General features: G+C 41.8%; 1 protein-coding gene across 1 annotated transcript in view; it reads right to left on the reverse strand.

Moving 5' to 3' along the window:
* LOX (lysyl oxidase) overlaps positions 1 to 13,606 on the reverse strand; it is a 123,042-nt gene that overhangs the window by 78,614 nt on the left and 30,822 nt on the right. Inside the window, exon 2 of the mRNA XM_069753509.1 lies at positions 9,697 to 9,805. Within this exon, the coding sequence (XP_069609610.1) occupies positions 9,697 to 9,805 (109 nt within the window). The remainder of the gene's footprint in view (positions 1 to 9,696; positions 9,806 to 13,606) is intronic.

The following is a 13,606-nucleotide window of genomic DNA, read 5'->3' on the forward strand; positions in this document are numbered from 1 at the left end:
GAGGTGCAGAAAAATAGTAGCCAGTACTCTAGACTGATGAGTAAAAATTTTCAATATTTAGATGTAACAGAAGGCAGATTGTTCACCGAAGAGCTGGAGAAGAGTACAATAATGAGTTTCAGCAGGCATGATGGAGGTTCCTTTAAAGTTTGGAGCTGCATTTCAGCAAATCAATTTGGGAATTTGGTTTAGATTAAAGATATCTGTTGTGAATTCTGTGGCAGAGCTCCCTCCTGTGGTCACAAGTGGTACTTCAGCTGATTCTCTCTGTGAGCTTCCGTTGGTGGAGGAGAGTGGTACTGTGGCTTCTGGGTTTCCTTCCTCAGGTGATGCGGTGAAGTCGTTAGGTGCTGCTCTATTTAACTCCACCTAGTGCTTTGATCCTGGCCTCCAGTCAATGTTCTAGTATTGGACCTGTTTCCTCCTGGATCGTTCCTGTGGCCTGCTGCTTTGCATAGCTAAGTTCCGCTTTTGCTATTTTGTTTGCTGTTTTTCTGTCCAGCTTGCTTATATTGTTTTTTCTTGCTTGCTGGAAGCTCTGGGACGCAGAGGGTGTACCTCCGTGCCGTTAGTTCGGTACGGAGGGTCTTTTTGCCCCCTTTGCGTGGTTGTTTGTAGGGTTTTGTGTTGACCGCAAAGTTACCTTTCCTATCCTCGCTCTGTTCAGAAAGTCGGGCCTCACTTTGCTAAATCTATTTCATCTCTACGTTTGTCTTTTCATCTTAACTCACAGTCATTATATGTGGGGGCTGCCTTTTCCTTTGGGGTATTTCTCTGAGGCAAGGTAGGCTTATTTTCTATCTTCAGGCTAGCTAGTTTCTCAGGCTGTGCCGAGTTGCATAGGGAGCGTTAGGCGCAATCCACGGCTGCCTCTAGTGTGGTTGGAGAGGATTAGGGATTGCGGTCAGCAGAGTTTCCACGTCTCAGAGCTCATTCTATATTTTTGGGTTATTGTCAGGTCACTGTATGTGCTCTGACTTCTATGTCCATTGTGGTACTGAATTACCAGATCATAACAGTACTGGAGGCCAAAGTACTAATGATTCTCAATAGAGGGAAAAAAGAAGTTCTGAGACCATTTTTTTTTCTCTGCTCTGTGTTTTGCCTTTTTTTTCCCCTAGACATTTGGGTGGTTCAGGACACAGGTGTAGCGATGGACATTAAAGGTCTGTCTTCATGTGTGGATCAGCTCACGGCAAGAGTACAAAATATTCAAGACTTTGTGGTTCAGAATTCTATGTTAGAACCAAGAATTCCTATTCCTGATTTGTTTTTTGGAGATAGAACTAAATTTCTGAGTTTCAAAAATAATTGTAAACTATTTCTGGCTTTGAAACCTCGCTCCTCTGGTGACCCAGTTCAACAAGTTAGGATCATTATTTCTTTTTTACGTGGCGACCCTCAGGAGTGGGCATTTTCTCTTGCGTCAGGAGATCCTGCATTAAGTAATATCGATGCGTTTTTCCTGGCGCTCGGATTGCTGTACGATGAACCTAATTCAGTGGATCAGGCAGAGAAAAATTTGCTGGCTCTGTGTCAGGGTCAGGATGAGATAGAGGTATATTGTCAGAAATTTAGAAAGTGGTCTGTACTCACTCAATGGAATGAAGGTGCGCTCGCAGCTATTTTCAGAAAGGGTCTCTCTGAAGCCCTTAAAGATGTCATGGTGGGATTTCCTATGCCTGCTGGTCTGAATGAGTCTATGTCTCTGGCCATTCAGATCGGTCGACGCTTGCGTGAGCGTAAATCTGTGCACCATTTGGCGGTATTACCTGAGCATAAACCTGAGCCTATGCAGTGCGATAGGACTTTGACCAGAGTTGAACGGCAAGAACACAGACGTCTGAATCGGCTGTGTTTCTACTGTGGTGATTCCACTCATGCTATCTCTGATTGTCCTAAGCGCACTAAGCGGTTCGCTAGGTCTGCCACCATTGGTACGGTACAGTCAAAATTTCTTTTGTCCGTAACCTTGATCTGCTCTTTGTCATCTTATTCTGTCATGGCATTTGTGGATTCAGGCGCTGCCCTGAATTTGATGGACTTGGAGTATGCTAGGCGTTGTGGGTTTTTCTTGGAGCCCTTGCAGTGTCCTATTCCATTGAGAGGAATTGATGCTACGCCTTTGGCCAAGAATAAGCCTCAGTACTGGACCCAGCTGACCATGTGCATATTCGCCCGTCATCGTCGCCATTAGGAGCAGGGTTCTTTTTTGTGGCCAAGAAGGATGGTTCGCTGAGACCTTGTATAGATTACCGCCTTCTAAATAAGATCACGGTTAAATTTCAGTACCCCTTGCCGTTGTTATCTGATTTGTTTGCTCGGATTAAGGGGGCTAGTTGGTTCACCAAGATAGATCTTCGTGGTGCGTATAATCTTGTGCGTATTAAGCGAGGCGATGAATGGAAAACTGCATTTAATACGCCCGAGGGCCATTTTGAGTATCTAGTAATGCCATTCGGACTTGCCAATGCTCTATCAGTGTTTCAGTCCTTTATGCATGATATCTTCCGAGAGTACCTGGATAAATTCCTAATTGTGTACTTGGATGACATTTTGATCTTCTCGGATGATTGGGAGTCTCATGAGAAGCAGGTCAGAACGGTCTTTCAGGTCCTGCGTGCTAATTCTTTGTTTGTGAAGGGATCAAAGTGTCTCTTTGGTGTTCAGAAGGTTTCATTTTTGGGGTTCATCTTTTCCCCTTCTACTATCGAGATGGACCCTGTTAAGGTCCAAGCTATCCATGATTGTACTCAGCCGACATCTCTGAAAAGTCTGCAAAAGTTCCTGGGCTTTGCTAATTTTTATCGTCGCTTCATCTGCAATTTTTCTAGTATTGCTAAACCATTGACCGATTTGACCAAGAAGGGTGCTGATGTGGTCAATTGGTTTTCTGCTGCTGTGGAAGCTTTTCAAGAGTTGAAGCGTCGTTTTTCTTCTGCCCCTGTGTTGTGTCAACCAGATGTTTCGCTTCCTTTCCAGATCGAGGTTGATGCTTCTGAGATTGGAGCAGGGGCTGTTTTGTCGCAGAGAAGTTCTGATTGCTCGGTGATGAAACCATGCGCCTTCTTTTCCAGGAAGTTTTCGCCTGCTGAGCGAAATTATGATGTTGGCAATCGAGAGTTGCTGGCCATGAAGTGGGCATTCGAGGAGTGGCGTCATTGGCTTGAAGAAGCTAAGCATCGCGTGGTGGTCTTGACTGATCATAAGAACTTGACTTATCTCGAGTCTGCCAAGCGGTTGAATCCTAGACAGGCTCGTTGGTCGCTGTTTTTTGCCCGTTTTGACTTTGTGATTTCGTACCTTCCGGGCTCTAAAAATGTGAAGGCGGATGCTCTGTCTAGGAGTTTTGTGCCCGACTCTCCGGGTTTATCTGAGCCGGCGGGTATTCTCAAAGAGGGAGTAATTGTGTCTGCCATCTCCCCTGATTTGCGGCGGGTGCTGCAAAAATTTCAGGCTAATAAACCTGATCGTTGCCCAGCGGAGAAGCTGTTTGTCCCTGATAGGTGGACGAATAAAGTTATCTCTGAGGTTCATTGTTCGGTGTTGGCTGGTCATCCTGGAATCTTTGGTACCAGAGAGTTAGTGGCTAGATCCTTTTGGTGGCCGTCTCTGTCACGGGATGTGCGTTCTTTTGTGCAGTCCTGTGGGATTTGTGCTCGGGCTAAGCCCTGCTGTTCTCGTGCCAGTGGGTTGCTTTTGCCGTTGCCGGTCCCGAAGAGGCCTTGGACACATATCTCTATGGATTTTATTTCAGATCTTCCCGTCTCTCAAAAAATGTCAGTCATTTGGGTGGTTTGTGATCGCTTCACTAAGATGGTCCATTTGGTACCCTTGTCTAAATTACCTTCCTCCTCTGATTTGGTGCCATTGTTCTTCCAGCATGTGGTTCGTTTACATGGCATTCCAGAGAATATCGTTTCTGACAGAGGTTCCCAGTTTGTTTCGAGGTTTTGGCGAGCCTTTTGTGCTAGGATGGGCATTGACTTGTCTTTTTCCTCGGCTTTCCATCCTCAGACTAATGGCCAGACCGAACGAACCAATCAGACCTTGGAAACATATCTGAGATGCTTTGTTTCTGCTGATCAGGATGACTGGGTGTCCTTTTTGCCTTTGGCTGAGTTTGCCCTTAATAATCGGGCCAGCTCGGCTACCTTGCTTTCGCCGTTTTTCTGCAACTCTGGGTTCCATCCTCGTTTCTCTTCAGGGCAGGTTGAGTCTTCGGACTGTCCTGGTGTGGATACTGTGGTGGACAGGTTGCAGCAGATTTGGACTCATGTAGTGGACAATTTGACCTTGTCCCAGGAGAAGGCTCAACGTTTCGCTAATCGCAGACGCTGTGTGGGTCCCCGACTTCGTGTTGGGGATTTGGTTTGGTTATCTTCTCGTCATATTCCTATGAAGGTTTCCTCTCCTAAGTTTAAACCTCGTTTCATTGGTCCGTATAGGATTTCTGAGGTTCTTAATCCTGTGTCTTTTCGTCTGACCCTTCCAGATTCTTTTTCCATTCATAACGTATTCCATAGGTCATTGTTGCGGAGATACGTGGCACCTGTGGTTCCATCTGTTGATCCTCCTGCCCCGGTTTTGGTGGAGGGGGAGTTGGAGTATATTGTGGAGAAGATTTTGGATTCTCGTGTTTCAAGATGGAAACTCCAGTATCTGGTTAAGTGGAAGGGTTATGCTCAGGAAGATAATTCCTGGGTCTTTGCCTCTGATGTCCATGCTCCCGATCTTGTTCGTGCCTTTCATATGGCTCATCCTGGTCGTCCTGGGGGCTCTGGTGAGGGTTCGGTGACCCCTCCTCAAGGGGGGGGTACTGTTGTGAATTCTGTGGCAGAGCTCCCTCCTGTGGTCACAAGTGGTACTTCGGCTGATTCTCTCTGTGAGCTTCCGTTGGTGGAGGAGAGTGGTACTGCGGCTTCTGGGTTTCCTTCCTCAGGTGATGCGGTGAAGTCGTTAGGTGCTGCTCTATTTAACTCCACCTAGTGCTTTGATCCTGGCCACCAGTCAATGTTCTAGTATTGGACCTGTTTCCTCCTGGATCGTTCCTGTGGCCTGCTGCTCTGCATAGCTAAGTTCCGCTTTTGCTATTTTGTTTGCTGTTTTTCTGTCCAGCTTGCTTATATTGTTTTTTCTTGCTTGCTGGAAGCTCTGGGACGCAGAGGGTGTACCTCCGTGCCGTTAGTTCGGTACGGAGGGTCTTTTTGCCCCCTTTGCGTGGTTGTTTGTAGGGTTTTGTGTTGACCGCAAAGTTACCTTTCCTATCCTCGCTCTGTTCAGAAAGTCAGGCCTCACTTTGCTAAATCTATTTCATCTCTACGTTTGTCTTTTCATCTTAACTCACAGTCATTATATGTGGGGGCTGCCTTTTCCTTTGGGGTATTTCTCTGAGGCAAGGTAGGCTTATTTTCTATCTTCAGGCTAGCTAGTTTCTCAGGCTGTGCCGAGTTGCATAGGGAGCGTTAGGCGCAAACCACGGCTGCCTCTAGTCTGGTTGGAGAGGATTAGAGATTGTGGTCAGCAGAGTTTCCACGTCTCAGAGCTCGTTTTATATTTTTGGGTTATTGTCAGGTCACTGTATGTGCTCTGACTTCTATGTCCATTGTGGTACTGAATTACCAGATCATAACAGATATCCCGATGTTGGGTGTCAAGGAATGATACCAGAGAGATCACGCAGAATCCCACTGCTGCTACCAATTGTCAAAGATAATGGCCAGGAGAGTCAAGCTGAACAACCCCGCTGTTATTTTTTGTCATGAACAGCTCTCTGCTGCCCCCTATTGTTCGAACAATTACGCGATTGCTAACTCCACGATAACCCAAGAACTACTCGCTGCCACCATCAATTGTTTATATAGGCTGACGGTACGCCTGATTTCTGGTAGTGTATGGTTTGGGGTGCGGTTTAAAGAACAAAAGGAGCAGAACTATCAAATTTTATATTTAATACAAAATGAAGGACAGTGTTTATAAAAATATTAAAAATATTTTACAAAGGGAAGAAAACAATACAACATAAACAGCTAAATAAAATAAAATGGATTAACAGAGAAGCTTACTATGCTGGTCACAGAGATGGCTCACCTAGCGGATGGCAGCAATCTGATTGAAAACGTCTGGTTGAGGTGGATCAAGCCTACACTGAGATGTATATTCCTTAGCATTGAACAAAGATCATAAGTCCCTTGTCCTTTTATCAGCACTTTAGTTACACCCACACACCACCTTGATGACCTCACATGGGCCGGGTTGTTTGATGTTCTCAGCCTTTCAGGATTTTATGAAATTACCCACTTATGAGATATCTTCGTCTCAGAAGATTACAGACATTCGAAATTGCCGCCATATTTTTTAGAATGATTTTACCTTTCCATAGATAGTAAACATGACACAACTGGTGTCAGCGATCAGAGCACTATTGATTAGGTGCTTATAGGCAGGTATCACAGTAATGAGAAAATATGCATGCTCTTACCCGCTTAGTCTTACAGTTGAAAATGCATGTCTCATACTGGAGATACAAAGCTCAACCTGGAGAGCACAATTAATTGCTTGTTCACACCAGGGAGTTTTGGCTTCAAAGGGAATATGAATGGCTAACTCTTCCTATCTTAATTGGTTTCCTCTCCCCCTAGTTATATGCAATTTCTTTCCCATATGTCAACTGGGCAATTCTATTTCAAAGAGACTTAGTATGTAAGTTCTTTTTCCTACTGGAAATTCTGTGGGTCGGGGGCGGGGGGTAGAAGGAGACGGGGGACAGGTAGGGATGAATGCCCTCTCACTAGAGTAACTTTATAGATTTTAATGTTTTCTGACACTGGAAAATACAGGCAGACACTTATCCATCATGCAATACCATCAGGGAGGCATCTCATTGGTTCCAAAGTTATTAGACAGCAGGTCAGCAACCCCAAAAATAAAACCAATATCATTAAAAACTATCTTCAACGTAAAGAAAAATAAGTAGTTCAGGAAGTGATGATATGGCCACCACAGAGCCCTTATCTCAACATTAAGTTTGTCTTGGAATATATGAAGAGATAGAAGGATTTGTGCAAGTCTACATCCACAGAAGATCTGTGGTAAGTTTTACTCCAAGATGCTTGGAACAACATCCCTGCTGAGTTCCTTCAAAAACTGTGTGCAAGTCTACCTAGAAGAGTTGATGCTTTAATACTGCTTTGCAGGTGATCAACTATTGATCTGATTTTGATTTATCTTTTGTTCACTTACTTTGTATTTAGCTTGTTGACAAGAAAAAACTATTATTACTTCTACTTTTGAAATCGTCTTACACTGCAGCATTTTTTTCACACCTAAAACATTTGTGCAGTACTGTAGAACCGGGTAATGAGATTGCGTATCCATAAATGTCTCCTTTTGATGCAGTGGGGCCATCCCGGGCAAGTTTTTTGGCATGAATCTTTGCTACTTCACCTTGTTTTCTCTATTTATTTATTAATTTATGAATTAGGAATAAATATATATTTAGGAATTTTAATTAAGAAAATAATTAAGTAAAATTTGTAATGCAATAATTTCATATCATAGAGGACTCTCCTTCCCTTCCATAGTTTTGCATCTTGCAAATTTTGCCTTGGGCACTATAAAACATCTAAAAGATGTTTGAAGGAAAATATGATGTTGTGTCATGTACTGAGGTACAATCCGTGCCTTCTAAAAGTAAAGAATGCATTATTGCTTAATTCTGATAACTGCATTCCATTAGCATTCATTTGAGAAAATAATGTGGTAAACATATGAAATTCTACATATTGCTTTGCTTCATCTTTTCTTCTGTAGCATATATCACTGTGTGCCACATCTTACATGTACTGTTCTCGTCTACTGCCACCCTGCTTTTTATAACTCTTATAATTCTTTTTGCGTGCCTGAGTTTGTTTTATCTCAAATTTCCCTTCCTCTAGACAGTACTTTGGCTGCCTTTTCTTCTATTTAAGTTCCTTCAGCCAACACTTAGGCTACGCTTTAGTTTCCTTTTATTTCTACCAGCCAACTTTTTGGCCATTTTTACGGCAATGCCTAAGTTTTCCCATGTTGGTTGCTCGAGCGCACAATGCCTTTGCTTGCACCTATGTTTGTCAGTAATCTCTTTTTCAATAAGGAGTTTAAAAATATTTCTTCTTTTATAGATTTATTACCAGGTGACACTATCCTACTATCTATTTCTCCTACTGCATACAATGTAAAATAGACACACTACATGTGTACTGTAGGTGATGCATCCTTTTTTTAGTTTTTAGTCTTTAGTTACTTTTGGTCTGTCCACAACAATGATACATCTGTTTAATCTTTGAATCTCCATATCCAAATTTTTACATCTCTGATATCTCTCAGTGCGGTTTGCCAATTATATGCTATGTATCATGTCTTGTGTTTTCTCTTTGTCTTCCTTGTTTATTTAATTGCCCATTTCTGATTCTAATAGCCAAGGTCGGGTTATTCTATGTTTCCTAAGAGCATCCAATAGGCTAGTAACCGACCATTAAGTAGCTTGGACATAGGGTGACAATTGCCTGAACAATCATTTGTATTAATATTCATTCCTGATCATTTCCCAGTGTAAATGGCTCAGTGAATAGTTATATCAACGATCAGTGCTCGCTGTGACCAATTTTCCCCATTGACTGTTTAGTACTTCCAAAATATTTCTAGAATACTTTCTAATTCGACACCTATTTTAACCAGTTAGTGATAAATTAAAGGAATTTTGCTGCATTTTGAAACTTAATAATTAACAATGTTTTTCTATTATTGCATCATACAAAATCTTCCAGAATAAATGCATTATCAATTGAAACTAACCTACAATGGAAGCCTTTTATAACAATTTAAGTTGTCCATTCTCAAATTAAATTTATGACCTGAATTTTCCTTTGCAATTTTTTAAAATGTTGGCATGTTTGTCTAGAACCATGTTTCAATAAAACAGGCTTATGAGCCTTAAGCTACATTTTGAGTAAGGCCTGGTCACACTTACGAGTGCAATGCGAGAAACTCGCACGAGTCTCTCGCATCAATACCCGGCACAGCAGCCAGCTCTCGGGAACGGAGCATTCAGCTGCATAGAAACACACGCAGCCGCATGCTCCAGTCCCGGGTATTGATGCGAGAGACTCGTGTGAGTTTCTCGCATTGCACTCGCAAGTGTGACACCGGCCTAAACCTTTTTTATGAACATAAGGACCTTAAACGTCACAAGAGCACAGATGGAACAGTGATCATTTTATCATCTCTCGGAATGGCCGACCCCAATATATCATTCTACTGCTAGCTCCAAATCAAGCACTTACTGCAATCTAAAGTGTCTGCCCCAATCAGTATAATACCGCTGCTCATATACAGCAGAAAAATTTTGGTAGGCTCTGCAAAACTACACTCTAATAGATTCTGGTTGCCTTCCAAATGAGGATGATCAGGAAATGAGTATCGATCATGTTTGAGTTCAACACTCTTGGCCCTTTTTTTTCACTTGGGAGGTTAACCACTACTAGAGGCCAAGTATGTATGTGGTGAGGTCAGGGACGATAGCTCTTCGCTAAATAAGTTAGCATATCTCAAGCACAAGAAATATTTTTTTCTCCTGGGCAGTATTGGCCTTTTCCTTTTAATTTTTCGAAACCAAAATTGAATCAAACCACCCACGCACAAAAATGTTAGACTGACCTTGCAAGGCAGTTCTCCTCAGCTGCACATCTCAAGCTGTACATTGACATTCTTTGCACATAAATGGAGGCCTGGATATAATAGGGATCTGGAACCAGGTCTGGGAGCCCTAAGGAGAGGAAAACATTACTCAATGTTACAGTGTCTAGTTACCATATAAGAATGCCAAGGGTTTATAAATAAGGTAATGAATGTTTTTTGAGATGACCACCAAACAAGAAGATCATAAGAGATAGGGAATTAAAAATAAGAATTCAAATCCAGTAAAATTGGTGAATTCTACAATGGAAGGATTGTAAGATAACTGAATCAAAGCATCTACAACTCCCCTTCCCCCCCAAAAATGCCCAAAAAGTGCACCCTTTTATGGCAGCATCATTCTCTATTGACAGTGGCCGCTTTCATCAGGGCCTTGGACCCTACCACATTCCGAAAAATAATTTGGGAATGAGTTGAGGCACATGACAACATATTTAAGGTGTTGACTTGGTCTGTAAATGTTTCAAGTATCATTACAATTGAGGGATTTATTTGAAAAACAACCTGATCCATGGAGGCCCTCGTTAGTGACTTATAGGATCTGCTCACATGTGTTTGAGGTCTTTGAGGTGAAATTATTCTTCATTAAGTAAAAAATATAAGGATGATCAGAATTCCAGAGGTTGGAACATTTCTATTTGTATGAACTTAATAAAAGAAAATATTCTTAGTGGTATGATGCCACCACTTGGTCCATTTTGGATTATCCTTCCTGGGATTCATGGGCGAAATTCTGCATTCAAAATGTCAGTACTTTGTGCTGATCCACATGTTGAATTTTTGATATCTAATGTGATAAAATTCTGACTACTAAAATTGTCTGCATTTTTTATTGCTCAATACATCAGGTTTCAATTGATCTGGTCTAGGAAAGGTTTAAGCGTAATATTTAACTGGTGTCTGTAGGAAAATTACTGTCAGACCTACATCAATTACATAAATGGGTGTACTGATAAAGATAAAAAGTTTCTGCATACGGCTTAAAGAGGACCTGTCATCTTTTTGATATATATACAGTGGGGCAAAAAAGTATTTAGTCAGTCAGCAATAGTGCAAGTTCCACCACTTAAAAAGATGAGAGGCGTCTGTAATTTACATCATAGGTAGACCTCAACTATGGGAGACAAACTGAGAAAAAAAAATCCAGAAAATCACATTGTCTGTTTTTTTAACATTTTATTTGCATATTATGGTGGAAAATAAGTATTTGGTCAGAAACAAAATTTCATCTCAATACTTTGTAATATATCCTTTGTTGGCAATGACAGAGGTCAAACGTTTTCTATAAGTCTTCACAAGGTTGCCACACACTGTTGTTGGTATGTTGGCCCATTCCTCCATGCAGATCTCCTCTAGAGCAGTGATGTTTTTGGCTTTTCGCTTGGCAACATGGACTTTCAACTCCCTCCAAAGGTTTTCTATAGGGTTGAGATCTGGAGACTGGCTAGGCCACTCCAGGACCTTGAAATGCTTCTTACGAAGCCACTCCTTCGTTGCCCTGGCGGTGTGCTTTGGATCATTGTCATGTTGAAAGACCCAGCCACGTTTCATCTTCAATGCCCTTGCTGATGGAAGGAGTTTTGCACTCAAAATCTCACGATTCATGGCCCCATTCATTCTTTCATGTACCCGGATCAGTCGTCCTGGCCCCTTTGCAGAGAAACAGCCCCAAAACATGATGTTTCCACCACCATGCTTTACAGTAGGTATGGTGTTTGATGGATGCAACTCAGTATTCTTTTTCCTCCAAACACGACAAGTTGTGTTTCTACCAAACAGTTCCAGTTTGGTTTCATCAGACCATAGGACATTCTCCCAAAACTCCTCTGGATCATCCAAATGCTCTCTAGCAAACTTCAGACGGGCCCGGACATGTACTGGCTTAAGCAGTGGGACACGTCTGGCACTGCAGCATCTGAGTTCATGGTGGCGTAGTGTGTTACTTATGGTAGACCTTGTTACATTGGTCCCAGCTCTCTGCAGTTCATTCACTAGGTCCCCCCGCGTGGTTCTGGGATTTTTGCTCACCGTTCTTGTGATCATTCTGACCCCACGGGGTGGGATTTTGCGTGGAGCCCCAGATCGAGGGAGATTATCAGTGGTCTTGTATGACTTCCATTTTCTAATTATTGCTCCCACTGTTGATTTCTTCACTCCAAGCTGGTTGGCTATTGCAGATTCAGTCTTCCCAGCCTGGTGCAGGGCTACAATTTTGTTTCTGGTGTCCTTTGACAGCTCTTTGGTCTTCACCATAGTGGAGTTTGGAGTCAGACTGTTTGAGGGTGTGCACAGGTGTCTTTTTATACTGATAACAAGTTTAAACAGGTGCCATTACTACAGGTAATGAGTGGAGGAAAGAGGAGACTCTTAAAGAAGAAGTTACAGGTCTGTGAGAGCCAGAAATCTTGATTGTTTGTTTCTGACCAAATACTTATTTTCCACCATAATATGCAAATAAAATGTTAAAAAAACAGACAATGTGATTTTCTGGATTTTTTTTTCTCAGTTTGTCTCCCATAGTTGAGGTCTACCTATGATGTAAATTGCAGACGCCTCTCATCTTTTTAAGTGGTGGAACTTGCACTATTGCTGACTGACTAAATACTTTTTTGCCCCACTGTATTTTTTAGTTAACACTTGTATTTGCCATGGAAGAGCAGTTTATGAGGATATTTTCTTAGAACTCTGTGTTGTACCAGTCATCTGTTACTCCTCATAGAAATATATAAGCAAAAATTGACAACTGTGTGTTATGATTCTCCTTGCATTGAACAAGGCCGAACACGTCTAGTCAGCTCATGACCGCATGTACGCATATTGTATATTTCTGGTCACATGCCCGACGCTGGCACCACAGAACTGCACGCTGTGAAGATTCACAATTCTGCAGTCATATAGAGAGACTGCAAACTTATAGTCTAAGACTGGACAGCCCTTTTAAATGAGTTTGTTGATTGTATGGATCTAATATGATCCTACTTTGCCTTTTGGGGCTGTAATGAAGTACAAATCAAGTAAATTCAAAAACTTAAACTTTTTCTAAAAATACAATAACAATACACTTCCAGATGTTTCATAAAAGGTGTAGGAGGAACATCAGGAAATAGTTCCTGTTGCTTCCACTTGTATAAACATCCAGCATACTTTATGCATTCTCTAATAGATGGGAAGAGTCATTGGTAACATAGCTTTCCATCTAAAAGAAAAAGAGTGGGAGTACATAAACCCCCCTCTTACAAGCTGACCTATCAAAAGCATGAAAACTGTGATTTCTTCCAGAAATATTATTCTACAGTAGACAATTACTCTACTCCATTGTTACGTGGATGGGAGTTTCACTCTAACAGGAATGTAAAAATGTCTTTTGATCATAAGATTAACGAGACTGGCTGAATTAGCAACAGTGACCTCATGATGTCAACACTGATCATTCACAATAGTAACCAACCATTTTCCATATTGTTACCATTACCAATTGCAAGTGTATTTTAATTCATGATTAATTAAACTAAATTCCTTGCTGTATTACTAGCAGATTGTGCCTAATAGCTCTCCTCCAGAAGGAAGAAAATCTATGTCTCTAGTGTTACTTATTGGAGATAGCTGTCCTGTAAGTCAATGCCCGACACATAGAAGTTCCTTTGAATAAGACTAGAGATCTTAAGATGTCAGAGTTTCTTCCAAAGGGAAAAGACTCTCAACTATTTTTTCGGTTTTAGCCTCTCTTCAATGTAGAGCAGGGTGCTGGCTAGCAGAGTGAGAAGCTATAGTAGGTACTTCAATAGGTGAATTAGAGTATTTTGTCTGGCTTCTGCAGCATAGCTAATTTATATAGTTTTCCCATGGGATATTGCCTGCAAAATGCCATGCC

This window comes from Ranitomeya imitator, chromosome 1, assembly GCF_032444005.1.
Source record: "Ranitomeya imitator isolate aRanImi1 chromosome 1, aRanImi1.pri, whole genome shotgun sequence".
Lineage (NCBI taxonomy): Eukaryota > Metazoa > Chordata > Amphibia > Anura > Dendrobatidae > Ranitomeya > Ranitomeya imitator.